At 39.4% G+C, this 16,360-nt stretch overlaps 1 protein-coding gene across 3 annotated transcripts in view; it reads right to left on the minus strand.

Moving 5' to 3' along the window:
- CWF19L2 (CWF19 like cell cycle control factor 2) overlaps positions 1 to 16,360 on the minus strand; it is a 130,914-nt gene that overhangs the window by 75,096 nt on the left and 39,458 nt on the right. For all 3 annotated transcript variants that reach the window (XM_084842709.1, XM_084842707.1, XM_084842708.1), the window contains exons 9-10: positions 13,439 to 13,535; positions 12,958 to 13,050 (exon numbers count right to left, since the gene is read on the minus strand). In XM_084842709.1, the coding sequence (XP_084698835.1) occupies positions 12,958 to 13,050; positions 13,439 to 13,535 (190 nt within the window). The remainder of the gene's footprint in view (positions 1 to 12,957; positions 13,051 to 13,438; positions 13,536 to 16,360) is intronic.

The following is a 16,360-nucleotide window of genomic DNA, read 5'->3' on the forward strand; positions in this document are numbered from 1 at the left end:
CAGATCTATCACGTTGGATAGACTTTTTAATACAACTTTACAGCATCCTATTTCACTAGAGATTTAAGGAAAACACCTTAGAAATGAAAGTGATACTGGACACAGAGCCTCGGAAGGGAATGAATCCCTGCAAACTGGTGAATCTTTAAGTGTCAAAGAGGCTCTGCACAGATTTAGGTATATAAGTTGCATAGGGCAAGACTACAAATATAAAACCCGGTTCTCATATCTACACACAAATCTAGATGTGGGCGTATAACGTTTCAGAAAGATTGCTGCTTTTAAAGACAACACAAATCAAGGAGATTTATTCCATTATTGGATGAAAAGCTGGCCCCTTTTGCTCAGTTAGAAACAGCTAAAATATTTGTAAAAAAGCATTACAAGATATTGTTAATATGAACTCATACTATATGTTACTACCTTCTCTACTATCAGCCCAGTCATCAGACCACCACCCACACTTGATTAGGACAATTCGAGGTAAGACTCCTTCTTCAGTAGTGACAGTTTGCTAACCCAGGTACAGAATAATCCTTAAAAGAAGCCACAAGGTAAGTAACTGTGAAGTATCTGAAGTGCAACAGAGTCTATATGCCAATAATATGACACTGAATATAGTACCCCGTAAACATATTGGGATGGTGCATATGCAATGCTTGCAAATCATGAATTCTAAGGTATTTGCCACCTACAGGGATGTGTGCTCCTTTCCCCTGCCCAATTTTCTTCCTCCCTTCTGAGTTTTAAGCAATGTTTCATATATGTGCATCAGTGCAAACCAGAGACTGAAACCATGTTTACTATGAATCTTAGTTTGGATTTCACCATAGTTTGCAATGGCATACACGTAACATGAAACAACTGTTAACACCAGGAAGGGAAGGAGGCAGGGTAAGAGTTCCATGGGAGCGAAGAGCTCCCCTGTCCAGCTCCCAGTTTCCAAAAGCATGGTTTTCAGGGATCCAGCATCTGAAACTGCCCGAAGTATACAAGTTGTGATTGTATACTTACTAATTGTAATATACAATTTAAAATTAGTTTAAATAAGGATTTCAGTTCAAAGCAAATAACATCTGATCTAGTCTTACTGTCTCAGGCACTGGAATAGATGGATATCCAAGTTTAGATCATCTACATTCATTGTGTTGCCCATATCAATGAAAACATATGCAAATAGAGTATTTGATTACCCAAATAACTGGTTATTCAAGTGTTGTGTATATCCTGCAGGTCAACTGAATTGCTGAGATTGTATAGTAGTCTCTCTCCCTCTCACCAATTAATGCATTACAATCCAGGAAGACCAAAACTAGACTCTCAAAGGATGGCATGTTAAGTAAAATACAATCCTAGGGAGCAATTTTTGCAGCCTCAAGAGAGGTAGACTGCTCCATAATTTAACAGCAGAAAATGAAAGGGCCCCACAATGCACACAGTTTAATGTGAAAAGCAGCCAGTTGACTCTGAGCAGCTGAGCACAGAGAGTTGACAGAAGCCTGACAACTTGAGGTCACCAACTATTAAACTGGAACTCCTCCTCAATATTTAATGGTTAAAGTACATTATAAAAATTGCAAGTCCCTATAACACAGGGATCGGAGGAGGGAAATATTGGTGCTCAAAAAGAAATTCATTTTTTTAAAACCTGAGTTAATGGGCAGATGCATATTGCATGAGCTCAATATGATGCAAAGATAACTTTAGTTCTCCACCAAGAGCTAAACAAAATTTATCCAGGCGTGATATCACGAAGCCATTATAAATGATAATATCAACATTTAGATAAAGAAACTAATTTGGCTACTTTTAACAGCTAGATCATCTAGAATAATGCATACAATTTCTGTTCACAGACTTAGCTATATCATCCTTCCTTAATACCAAACTTGGGTGATCCTGTGCCTATCAGACAGGAAGAAAAACAGGACAGCCCAAAATAAGGTAGCGGTTTCTGCATACTCATAGGGTTCCCTGAGTATGCTGAAATATATTAGTTTGCAAATTTAAAAGAAAATAGGGGGGAAAGTTTAAACCTGCAAAACAACCCAACAATGATCCATGTTCAGTAACTTCCAGGACCTACAGAATGCTGCATGTGTTTACTGAAAAAAAGGTGTCGGTGGGTGGGTCTGCTTTGAGTCCCTAGCAACTTATTGTACCTTGGAGGTAGGGATTATGTTTGGGGAGATGCATGTCATGAGGTTAAAACAAAAACTCCCTTTCCCTGAACTATAAGGGAAGGACACCTTTTCCCTTTCCAACTCTGCAGAATACTCCTTCTCCAAGCGAAAAAGCACTCAGATTCCTGAGCCCTGCAGCACCACATGGCACAGGGTGGGAAAGGGGCTTCCTTTTTCCTTTCCTCCCTCCCCTCTATGAGTCCTACAAGGATTCTCTTTCAGGCTAGCTGGAGCTCTGAACTGGAGCACCCCTGTTGAGACAGCTTCAGGACTACAATATAGGTAACAGCAGGCACAAGGGCAGGTTGTTAAGGGCCAAGGAAGTCTGTAGACTCTCAGTTCAGCTACAGCATGCAAATCCAAACAGGCTCTCAGTACTAGCCTTGGGACTGCAGCTATGGCAACTCTGCTATCACAAGCTAGTAGAATGAAGGTTTCCCTATGGATACATTGCCTTACCGCCTTGTCTGCTCAAGCCAATAAATACCATCTACAGCAGCCTTCTCCAACCTGGCACCCTCCAGATGTGCTTGGTTATAATTCCCATCATCCCCAGACAGTATTGGTAATGATGGGAATTGTAGTCCAAAACATCAGCAGGGGAGCAGATTGAGGAAAGTTGATCTATGGTTCCTGAGTTGCTTAGCCAGCAAAGGCCTATACTCTGAAAGGGATGGCATCCTATTTCAGACTGACTCAGTTCACACGATCACCACAGTTTAAACAAGCCACCGTGGCTTAAATAAGCTACTGACCAGGTTTGCATGATCACCACAGCCCACCATGGCTTATTTAAGTCACGGTGGGTTGTGGTGCATGCCTGCCTCTCTTTTGAATACTCAAGCTGTGCGGGGCAGGCACCATGACTTATCGTGTTGTGCAAACCCAGCAAGGGAGGCTTATGCGACGGTTGTATGGTAGTCTGAGGCAATCGTGTGAACCAGCCCATAGTCTTTACAATATGCTTGCAAACAGCCACTGGCCTAAGTGCTTTTGGTGAGTATAAATTATCTCTAGGCAGAGAAGTTAAAAAAAAAAAAGGCTGGTTATTGTTCTTTAGGCCACATTCATTTTTTAAAGATTTCTACCGTGCCTTGCCAAAAATGTCCTTCATGTCAGCTCACAAAATCTGCAAAGGTAATAAAAAAGCACAGTCAACCATCTAGCCAGCAGGTAAGGGCAGAAAAAAACAGTCAATAGTAATTGACCATGAGAAGTTACAGAAACACACATGGCCCAAAACATAAACCAGGCAGTGGAGCCATAGTAACACAAAAACTAACAGAAGCAAGGTCATTATCTAAATGATGCAGGGAAATGGGAACTGTTGCTGGCCATACAGAGAATTTCACTGTCCTCAGCTGTCAGGCTGCCGTCAGCTAAACAGACTTAACTATGCACTTATTACAAACTGTGCAGTTAATTGAAAGATCATACACACACACACACACACACACACACAGATGTGTTGGCTAAAAGCCAAACATCTTCGGAAGGAGCATAGCTTAATTACTCATCTTAAACTGTGTAATTACTTTCATGAATTTTTTTTTCCTTACGTTCTGGAGACCACTGACTAATGAACCTTAGAACACCAATTACACATACTGTTATACTGACGAGCTTTTTTTATAATGACTTTTCAAAATGTAAGCATTCCTAATTGTATCACACTGAATCAGGGACGTATCAATTCATGTTTAATTAATGTATAGTTTTGAAAACGGGCCACAAATGTTGATTTTATAGCCCTCTCCATCTTCACATATGGTATGTGCCTCTTGAAATGGTAGTAACAAGCAGTGCAAAAGCTGATAACTGTTTGGTAATGAACTAACTTTGGCTTACAAGTGTACAAGCTTCCAAGTTTAATGGAGCTCTTTTAGAGAGAACAAAAGTGCACTACAGTTTGGCCCAGGGACCTGAAACATACTGCTTGCAAACCATCTAATTTAGTAATTTCTAAGACTCTGTAATGGTTTTCCAGTGTTGTCTGATATTCTTGCCTGGTTTACTCTCTGAAAAAAACCTATTTCCATGATACAGAGGTAGAGTCATATATTATCAGTGGTCTAGGAATCACACACTTGCACAAGCTCTCGCCTATGGTTCATAATATAGAATACTATCCTGCAGGATTCTGCTGCAATTCACTGCAACACCATGTGTCATCAAATTCATTAAATAAGTCTCCTGTGAGCCCAAAGGCACAAAGGAGGGTGCCTGTTGTATCTCTGCATGACTCACTGCTCTGGCTTTGCCGCCTTCCCATCAGCCTCCACTGGAGTCACGTAGTTTAGCAGCCTACGTGCATCAGCTGTCGTTTGGATGATCCAATCATGTCAGTTAGAGACATTTATTATTTACAATATTTATATACTGTTCCACATCAAAAGATTTCAGAGCGGTGAACAACAAGGTAAAAGAATAAAACACCAGGTTAAAAGAGTTAAAACATTTTTTTTAAAGACAAATCCCAATAAGGTGGAATTTAATAAACTGTGGCTGGTCACGGAAGGAAGGCCTATCGAAATAACAACATCTTCAGGAGGCGCTGGAAGGAACACAAAGGTGGTGTCTGCTTGCCCTCCAAAGGCAGGAAATTCCACAGGAAGGGAAAAGAGCCACACTGAAGGCTCTTTTCATGAGGGAGAGATACCTACCCTTGGATGAGGCTGCCCTTTGCATCTCTACATGAGTCACTGCTCAGAATTAGAGATGTATGGATTTTGTTAAATCCATTCATGGATTGTGAGGCATCTTCTGTTCCATCATCCGCTCATTGATGGATTTTTATTTTTATTAGGGATGTACGAGAATTTCGTTACACTTGTGTTAATTCGCACTTATACTAATGTGTACTAGCACAAGTGCAAATTTGCCCAAATCTCCCCCAAAAGTAAAAATCCAGCCTGCAAGTCAGTGGAATCCACACAACTTGGGAAAAGCCAGTTCATTGCAGAACACACACGACAAATTCATAGAAATCTGAACTCATTTGAATTTGTTGCTGATTTCGCCAACATCCCTACTCAGAGCAGACTCATGCGGTAATGGGGGAGGGGTGTGTGCAATCAGGACTGACACTGGGGGATGCTAACCCTTTCCCTGCATTTAACATCACATCTAATTTGGTGCTTACTCTTTCCAGGGAAACCAGAAAGGGGGGGGGGGCAGTACAGGATCTTTTAATATTGACACATTTACAGCCTCCCCTTTTCCCCCCAAATATAACAGGCTTATAATCTAACTGCCCAGTCCTGTGCATGTTTTCTCAGAAGTAAGTCCCAAAGGGCATACTTCCAGGTACGTTTGCACAGGCTATCGACCATTTAAATAGAAGGGTGTGCTGGCTTCAGTAAATGCTAGGTAAATTGAGCTGCATGTAGATCCAAAGGAAACCAAAGGATAAACCTCAGAATAAGCAAAATGCCTCTTTCGGAAGCCAAGCATCAAAGACGTCTGTTTCTAACAAAAGGAGAAGGAGCATAAAACAAAAATACACATACAGTCTGCTCCCTCCCCTATTTCTAAAGATTAGTGCTGTTCTTCCCACAATCTTGGTGCTTTTTTTTAAAGAATTAAACATTAATGAAATATTACTATATGATCATACACATACACCAGTGGGTACACGTGCATGCCGGAATATTTCTAACTCACAAAATGTAGAGACTTGATTAAGTAACAGGATTGTTTCATTTGTTGCTGGATGATGTATTTTGGGGGCAATGAGTTTTGCTTGTTTGACCCATAGTACAGATCTGCTGGCTGAATGGCTTATGGTGTAAAAAACTGAGGGTTCCTAATGTCCTTTATGAATGAGAGGTGGCTTCTCCTCCTCATCTGTGCTTCCAATAATGGCGATTTTCAGAGACAGAGATATCATGTAAAAATATATCTGCTGCTGCTTCTTTTTTTAAGAATGGGATCTGTGTAACAAAATGTTCTTAATTTCTGCTATTTTGCTTTCTCTTCGGACTATCAGTGCAATGCTTGCTCCTTTTCCTCGGTTCCCTCATCTTGCTCAGTTGAATTCAGTGACACTTATTCCTGTGTAAACATATATAGGCTCTTGTATTTTTCTCACCTTTGAGTTTTGTAAGTTGTTGGCATGCTAGTAACAAGATATCATAGAGAGCATAGATAATTACAACAATTTTTTGCAGTGTAAGTTGATTTTAGCATTGCGTTATTATCTATACAATTTCTAAGAAAGTCATAGTTCTTAAAAACACACACCTAAAAACATATATCTTGCCATTTCCAAAAAAGGAACCCTAGCTAGCTAACAAATAGAAAATCGTACATTATTTGAAAACATGTATCATATCCACCCTTCCTAAAAACAATTTTAAAACCCCAATATTAGCATAATAAACCAACGACAACAATCAATTTCTGGCAACAACAATAAAAATGGAGATAACATTAAACAAAAATATATATACTAAGAGAGCATTCCGTCAAAAAGGCTTTTTGAATAGCTATGTTCATACCAACAGTCTGAAGCAGTGAAGTGTTGGGGTCCAACGAATTTCACTTGGCAGGGTATTTCCATATGCTTTGATTACTTTCAGAACCATGTTTTCAAAATGCTTATGCAGTGGATTTAGACAAAAAGTTAGTCACATTAAGATCCCAGTGAAATCAATGGGAAAATTTAGTCATGATTAAGTGACTGATTTTAACAGGGCCCAAATGCAACTAACTTAGTCTGGATCCACATTCTACAACCGGAGGCAGAGGAGTATCAACCATCTGAAGATGGAACTTTACTTTGCGGTAACACCACCCAATTTGGCTTCTAGTGACTTTTTCCTTTCTTTACCTAGTACACCATCCCAAATTAATCTCTAGTTTTGCTAATATGAAATGTTTCTCTTCATGTTTGTTCTCTGCCTTGCAAGAAATCTGGCAAATATTAGACACTGGTCCTGTTCAGACATAACGCTAGTGTCTGGCGGCAAATCGTGGGTTAATTAACCCATGAATTGTGTGGATATGTGCTGCGCCCAAGCTGCACACAAGTCACTTCCTGTTTTCATTAACAACTTGCAAATGCCGCATTTGAGGGTCCATGCAATTCGTGGGTTAATTAACCCATGATTTGCCACAGGACACTGCCGTAATGTCTGAACAGGGCTATTACAGTGAGCGGGAAAAGATTTGCAACTGGATGTACAGGCTGCAGAGCATCTGTTATTAGTTGTCTGGCATCATCCAAGATTTGGTACTGGGTTGCTTATTTTACATGCATGTACCCATCCACTGAACCCCAAGGATGTGAAGTCAGTTCTGTCAACACTATTTTCCTGGAGACTGTGTTTAGAAATTTCTCTTGGATTAAATAAGTTACTAGTACTTAAAAAAAGCCCTACCTCTTTTAACAAATCATTAGAGTAGCATGGCATGGCCATCATTCATGAAGTAGTATTTCAAAAGAACAACTTGTGATTTACTCCACCATGTCCTAGAGAACTTTGGACTAGTGTATCTCAAAAAGCAGTGATCCATGCTACATGTCAAACCTCCTTTGAAACTGAGGATAGTCTGAAAAGTCTTTGGTGATAATGTCAGGGAGGGGAAGATCTATTGCTCAAAAGAAGAAGAAAAATCCCACTGGGTATACCCAAGTGCATGAGTACACCTAAAATATTTATTTTTTAAATCCTGTATCCCACTTTTCTGTTTAAAACAAACACCCAAAGCAGCTAACAAAACCAAAACACGACAAATATACCTTAAAAGTACAATAAAGCAATTACAAAAGAATAACCAAAACAGGAGAGAGATAAATAATGTCAGCAGAACAGAAGCACTGCAGATGCAGACAAATCAACCCCCTAGAGCAGGGGGTAGGGAACTTGTAGGCCAAAACATCTGGAGGGCTATGACTCCCATCAGCCCTAGCCAGCATAGCCAGTGGTGAGGGATCATGGGAGCTGTAGGCTAAAACGTCTGGATGGGCACAAATTGTTCACTCCTGCTCTAGATCTACCCCATCCTAAAATTCCTCTGAGCCAAAATTTTTTTGAAAAAAAAAGCACTGGAAGGCCAGGAATGAGGGGGCTAAAAAAACTTTACAGGAAAAGGAATTCCACAGCCAAGGTGTAATGGCCAATAAGGCCCTGTATCTACCCATGTATCTATCCACCTAACCTCTGAAGGCTCTTTGGATCCCACCCAAAGTTTTAGAAGTGCCTCCAGATAGGGAAGTTGCACTTGTAGTCCTGTAGCTTCCATGAGTATGTTTAGACAAAAGTGGTATTAAAGTGTTTATATTCTGCCTCTCAATCACAACGGTCACCAAGGTGGCTAAGCAATATAAAAACCACCAATAGAAAATTGCAACAAAATTAAACAGATAACACACAACCAATGTATTTAGTTCAGTAGCTGCAGCAAGCATCAACCCTCATTTAAAAAGTGCAGCATTGTCAATGCCCTTCTAAAAAAAGAAAGACAGAGCCTGATGTTGGACAAAGGGAAGAGAATTCAAGACTTAAAAGTACAATTTCCAAAAAGGCCCTGTCTTATCACCACCCACCACACCTCTGAAGGTGGGGGTACTCTGAACATGGCCCCTGAAGATGATCTTACAAGCCAGAGAGGCTCATATAGGAACAGGTAGTCCATATGACATAAAGGCGTGCAGTTCTAGAGAGTTGTGTTCCCCACCACAGGATTTTTCAAAGAATACTACCGACTGACGAAAACCAAAGACAACATAGAAAGTAGTCAGGGCAGCACTCAGTTCAGATATAAAAGGAGTGACTGAAAGAAAGGACAATCTAAAAGAACCTCAAAAATTAGAGACATGGAAAAAATAAAGTTCACTTTTGCCTACAACATTAGTAACGTAATAATACAACAGACAAACTGTTCTCAACAGTATTTCTTGTGTTTATAGCTCAATTACTCAAGATTTATCATTTGTAATAAAACTTCCCGTATAATTTCCTTATTAATGTCTTCTGCAAAAAAAACAGCACAGAACATTTTCCTGTAAAGAACGTGAACACCTTTTTTGCAATCATGCTAGTTACCTGCAGAATGCCTTTTAGTTTAGGTCATCTGCTTCACAAAACAAATCTACTCATTGACCCTCATGCCTGGAACTTCTATGCAACCACCTCTCTTATTTTCTTAATTCTTTCCTCTAAACTCACCTTTCCAGGAACGCTTTGGATCATTCCCCTAGTCCCTATACCTTATTGTAACTAAGCCAAAGTATGTGTAATTAAAATACACATATTCTTCACCTGCTTCCCCATGCCTCCATTTCCCCTTCTTCTATTGTCTCCTGTGTCTGTTTTAAGACTGAAAGCCCCTTAGGGGTAGAGACCAGTTATACCTATTCATTGTAGTGTTCTACAGACCTAGATGGTGAGCAAGAACAGCTTTCTTAAGATGATTTAGCCCCAGAAACTCTTTGGCAGGCACCCAGTTTCATAAAATAATTTATATTCTTATCTGTATATCTTTGACAGGTTACTTGTCAAATTTCATAGTTTGCCTGCCTTATTATGCATTTTGTTGCGCTAGCAGACAAAGAGCTCATCTGCCATTGCTTCTTCCATTTAAATAATACTTTCTTCCCCTATGCCTCTACTTTACCTCTTACCTTTTTCAACTTGTAGTATATATTTAACCTGAGTCTCTATTATGGTGCTTAAATAAACTTTGAGCACCTTGTAGGATGTTTAACTTTATAACTGCTCCTGTCATTTCCTTCCAACAAGAAGAGGATATTGAACATAACCTACAGTAATTGCTGCATTATTTGAATCAGAACCTGTGCCCCACTTAACTGTAATAATTGTCTGTCCTACTGTTGGTTCCTGCTGTAGCTCTGAGGAAGTCATTTATTGTGTCTTGAAATTAAATGTCCACGTAATGGTACAAGGTGACATTGTCCTAGTCAACATGAACATAAATGAAAAAACCTTACCCATTATTATGTTTGTTGCATTTGTAGCTTCTAAAAGTAGAACAGGCAGACATTTAACTGCTCAATGTGGCACAGAGGACACATAGGGCTGGTTCAGATCCATCAGGGCTGATCTTTTAAGCATGTTTAAGAGACTGGGAGTGGGCTGCAGAAGAGCACACTCCCTCCCCAAAGCAAATTCCTCCCTCCCGTTTTAACTATGTAAACCACAGTTCTTAACCACAGTTAAATGTAACCAAGTTCCTTGATGACCCAGGGTTTGAAGCTGGTTATCCGATCAATCTAATGCATGTCTACAAAGCCCAATTGAGTTCAGTGGAACTTACTCTCTTGAAAGTGTGCATAGCATTGCATCCTAAGTAAGCTACTGAGCCTTAACCACAATTAAAACTGGTGGAGACTTATCCCTTAACTCAGCCTTCCCCAACCTGGTACCCTCCAAATGAGTTGGACTATAGCCCCCACCATCCCCAGCCAGCATGACATTGGCACCAACCAAGGCACCAGGTCTGAGAAGGCTGCCTTCTCTTCCATTAAGGTGGGATGAGGCAGATTCATTCCAAGCAGACAATGCAAAATCCCATGGCTAAGATACTGGCTCCATTATTTGACCCCCTACCCTACAGCTTCATTTGGAGAGAGAAAGCTATCAGAAATTTTGAAACTTCCCTTCAGGTCTGTGACAAGCATTCTCTGTGTTAATTTGATTTTGTAATTCCTGTAAGATAAATTCTGTACCGAGCTGAAGCAACACAAGATGAGTTGCTGCAGCCAGAGAAACATTTCAGATGCCATTATGTATGCTAGAATCTGTAAAGGAAAGAGGAGAATGTTCTCTCCTTCAAATCTTTAGATACGTAACCATAATTTTACAAAAGTATTGTCAATAGCACAGTAAGCTAGGATCCCAGAGTGATTATGTTCTGAAATGGCTATTAAGTGCACCGAGCATTCTTCTTTCCAAGTATGTACCTCTCTATTTTAAAGAAATAAGCATGCATAAATACATAAAATATAAAAATATAGCTATTCTCTTCAGGATTCCAATATAACTTTTTCCAGAGAGGGCTGTTATGTGTTTTGTGGTTTTCATTCAATTTATTTCCTTCTTACAGCTTATACTTGCCTTCCTCAACCTGGTTGGGGCATGTTGGAAGTTTCAGGCCAACACATCTGGAGGGACCAGGTTGGGGAAGACTGGCTTATACACAGCATTAATTTTTTAAAAACATTCTGGAACAATCACACTGGAGTCAGGTGATTTTTGTTTCTTGCATACTGATCCAAAAATTAAAAAATGGGACTGCTTAAAACTGTAGCTCACTGAATTCAAGTATTGAACTCAAAAACCACAAGAGCATTGTGAGTTAACTAGTAGGTCATCATAGGAATTTTAATATTAAAATTGTGGAGTTCCTTGGGAGATCAAATGCTTCTTTTGGAATTAATGTATTTAACTGATCTAACTGACTTTTTCTCTCTCTAAGGTTATATATAAAAAATCAGAACTTGCATAATGAATGTGGAATGAATGCATTTAGAATTCAAGAGCATGATATTGTACATGTGGCATAAATCCTCAGGAACCGAAAGGTATCTGGGTAGGGTTCCTTTAGCCAAGAAGATGTACTACTTCAATTGGCACAGATATATGGCTCTCTTGTTAATGCTGTCCATCTAGATTTACCCACATACTTACATAACTTGACCAATGTTATACTTACATAACTACCCAATGTTCTATGAACCTCAAATATTCTTTCTCTATGTTGGGAAGGGGGTAAGCAAGCATTTGCTCAAAACAGCTTAACAATTAATCATAATGCCTTGTGATTACAGGGTTCTTCCCAGACTAAGTTATAACCCCAAAGTATCTTAATGCCAACCTCACTGAATTCGAGCACAAGCAATCCAGCACCCTTGAGAGCAAAATGAATATTTTCTTACATTAAAACTCAAGAGCTAACAATACTATAATTAGGATGATTTATAGTTACTTTTCTACACAAAGTTTAGGTGCAACACAGACACACTAGATATTGCTATAATTAGAGTGTGAATGCAGGGAAACTAATAAACATGTCCTAGATTGCCAATTATTTTTGTTTCCAAAGCATCTTGTTACTGACTTCCTGTTTACCCATGGCCATATCTTTAGTTCACTTGGCTCACATTCTTTATGTGTATTCAAAGATTCAGGAGTTCTATAATGTTTACATTTGACAGGGAACATAGCAATGAAGAGGGCTGAAAAATATCACATTCTTAAGTACCTTATCAATAAAGTGAAGCATTTAAATGTATATTAACACTCCACTGTAAAACTGCCTGAAAGGATGGTGCAAGTGGTGGTTCAAAGATTTTAAGGAAGCTTAAGACAACCAAAAAGTCTGCACTTCTAAAAAGTAGATTGATGCCAAAGAATAAGATGAGAACTATTAAATACAATGGACAAAAAAAACCACAGACACACATTATTTGCTGCAAAGCTTCGTATGCACAGAAGGCATAGTAAGAACATCATGTATTCTCAAACACAGAAGATATGCAGCCACACATGCCAATTGTATAAAGTTATTCAAACATGCTATAATTCTAAGTATTTGCTACACTGAACTGTGTCTTTAAAAAGTTTTCACAGCTTCCCTTCACAGGATAATATCCTAGCACACAGCGTGAATCTCAATTGTTTTGTAGGTACTCTCTGCCAACGCTAACAAATATATTTAACAGTGTCACAGTTCTAGGTGCTACACATCTGTCACTGCTGCTTTTGTATCAGCATCCAAAACAAAATACAAGATAATGTTGTTTCCTTACCTCCCTCTTAGACTCTCTAGCTTGAATCTGTGCTCCACTGTCTTTTAGCTTACGTGCATTGTCAAGCCGAGACTGAAGTTTTGCAGCTAAATCCTTTGAAGAGAACAAATACTGCTGAAAGTAGTTGTACTAACTTCTTTTAAACATCAAATGCATCTTCTGTTACAATATTTTCTCTCTGTGTTTTACATCTCAAGAATCACCATACAAACCTATAAAGTCAGTACCATGTTTTATTATACGCATCCAAAGCTCTTGAATCCTGCTGCTGTGTGTACCAAATTCAAATCAGTTTTAAATAATGAAGACAATTCTGAAGTGGCTTCTAAAGGAATTAAAGGTATATTTCGGTAAATGGGTTTAATTATCTGATGTCTTCAGGGCTCCCAGATCATTTGAATAATGATCTCTCTTTGGACTAAAGCAGTGAGTTAAAATATATAGTGATAAAATAAATGCATTCAATTCTTATTTCACATACCTTGTTCCCCATCAATTCCGCTTTTACGATCTTGGCTCCCAGTTTGTTCATTTCCTCATCACTAAGAATATGGGGATTCTCATCCTCGGAAATAGATCTGGTTGAACACACACAAAGCAATCAGCATGCAGAATAAGGGAAAATGCAGGTTATTGTCCCCATTGTTCAGGTTGGAAGGGTGACTTCCAACCTGAATATGGCTGGGAAAGACTAGCACATGACATCCCCGCAATGTAGTTCATGCTGAATACTATAAGTCAAGTTCTGAGTGGTTTGCAACTACCCTGCAGTGCTGTCCAGATGCATTAGACTAACTAAACCTATTAGGCAGGTTTTATTATTCATTCATTTTATGAGGTTGGGTGGCTGTGCTGAGAGAGAGAAGATTAGGACAGCTCTGCAATATAGTCCACTCTTAATATGGCAGATCAGACGTGGGCTGAGGCGGGTTTAGATTCCAAGGCTGCAGCAGAGATCAATCTACTTAAATTGTCCCCTCGGATCTCCTCCTTGGCCAAATCTACCACTCAATTGCACACAAAAGCCTTATGTTCCATTAGCTTGCCTGCAGACTAGATACACTATTAAAAGTTTTTTAAAAATTAAACATGAAGTCGCAAATTAGAGCCAGGATTCCTGCCTTTGTTGCTAATTTTTCCTTTTTCAGCTCACTGAGCCACAGATTCAGGTAACACACATGCGCACACCATGGATACACCACAACATTTTTCTGCAGGGCACCTCTTGTACTTCCTTAGCTTCAAACTATGTTATTTAGCAGGTGTGGAGAACCTGTGGCCCTCCAGATGTTTTTAGACTCCCATCAAACTCCACCCAGCCTAATAACATCTGGAAAGCCACAGGTTCCGCACCTCTGTTATATATTCATGTAATCCTCCAGCAAATTAGTTAATCTACATTTTGATAGGAGAGATTAATGCACTCAAGATTAGGATGCATCTGTAGTCAAAACTCAAACTTAAACCCTGAATCTAGGACTTTTACATGAAAGGTAAAATGAAGTGTGCTCCTGAGCCCTCTTGTATTGAGTACTCCAATCAGCAGATCTCATAGGACAATCTGATGTGGCATCATCGCCCATTACATCAAGGAAAAGGAAAAGCTTGAAAAACACAGACCATCTTCTCCTGAAAAGCCACTATTACTTTTTAAGACACACATGTTTACGATGAAGGTTACGTTTTAAGAAATATATCAGATTTTATAAGCGCTTAATGTAAGAAATACTCTTGCAATGAATCATTAATAAATTAAGTATGGGATGTATTATTGCACGCATGTATAGTTGTTATCTGCATGTGTAAGAGTACCCAGGTCATGAGGATGTGTGTGTGTTGTTCTTGTTTTTGCTCTACAGAACTTCATAAAGATGAAAAAAACTTAGAAAATAAAATAAATACTGGGCTAATAAAATTCCAGAAACAAGCATTTGCACGTGTTTCCAGGGTTGCTTTAGGGAGCGCAAGTTCCTGTTGTCTAGGCTTGGGTCCCACAGGCATAATGGAACTAGTGGAAGTGCAGCAGCGGTATTAGATACTGCCCACTGTAGCAATATCTTTAGCTATTTTCTTCCAAAGTTTATTTTTATTTATAATTCTTATATAAATTCTGCTGGACAGTATTTCAAAATGAACTATGTAAAATAGTAAGGGTGTGCAAGGTTAGGGCACTTAAGGCAGATTCACATCATTTTTGAAAGCTCCTCAAGGCCAAAACCAAGCTTCCCAAGCATTTATAGTAGGGGTACCCAATACATCTCAAGTTCTCTTCTCAATACTTCCTTATGGACTGCACCACAAGAAGAATGCAAATGTTACTTCATGATGGGGAAGAAAGTGGTTGAGTGAATCAATCACTCATCAATCCCACTTTGTTAAAATGTGCATCATAAATGCAGCACAAAAGTGTTTCAGCCTTCCAAGTAAAGTGGTATCATCAACTTTGCATCTATGTAACGCCATTAACTCTGAAGAATCAGAAACACTTTACTCCACATCCCCTCTCATGGGCAGATTTTTTTAAAAAAATCTATTTAGCGGTGTACAGCCACACTCTATTGCCATTCAAGTTGAAAAGCAAAGCATGTTGTCTGCATACAAATGAAATAAAATGAAAGAACATGCTACCAAGATGTAAAGTTTATATCAAAGTTAATAGCTTTTAAAACCAACAACTAAGGTTTTGTGGATTTCTTCCCCCAAAGGAAGAGGAAGATCAAAGATCAGAGTTGGACAGGATCCACCGGCATCATCCTGTACACATTCATTTTGTGCTGAATTAGTCGGCTTCCTAAAACGATTATCAGTTACTGACTTGGTTCGCACATAATGCCAATTCATAGATTGTTCAACCCATGAATTCGCAGGGCTGCACTGGAGCAAGTGAGTGCACTGCCTCCTGTGCATTCACCACTTCAACTTTCAGTCAGCTCTCATAAACAACTGAAGAACACCTGCCCCATTCCTGGGTCGTTGGATGCAATGTGTGAACCCAGAACTCTGGATTGTTGAGGAACAACCGAGAATTTTAATTCAACAACAAAACATGGGTTAAAACTCTTAGGGTTTGTCCCTCCACAACAAACCCTAAGACCAGATTCAGATGAGCCACAACACATAACCCTAGAACAGACCATGGGTTATACAAAGCTTGTTTAACCCTCACATAACCCATGTTTACTGGGTTCACATGACATGACAACCCCTGAGCAGGAATCACATATTCAAAAAGGTGGCTGCACACGCCATGACCTCACCATGGGTTAAATAACCCACGGTGGGCTGTGATGTCGTGCAAACAGCCCCATAGTTAGTAATTACTTGCAAACTGGGCCTTAATCTCTTGTGTCCTATTGAAGGAGTAGCAGGGGGTGGGGTGGCAAGGAGAAAAAGGAGACCTCAA

The sequence above is a fragment of the Heloderma suspectum genome, chromosome 3 (genome assembly GCF_057233095.1).
Source record: "Heloderma suspectum isolate Gila_16-S chromosome 3, 16-S_ref, whole genome shotgun sequence".
Lineage (NCBI taxonomy): Eukaryota > Metazoa > Chordata > Lepidosauria > Squamata > Helodermatidae > Heloderma > Heloderma suspectum.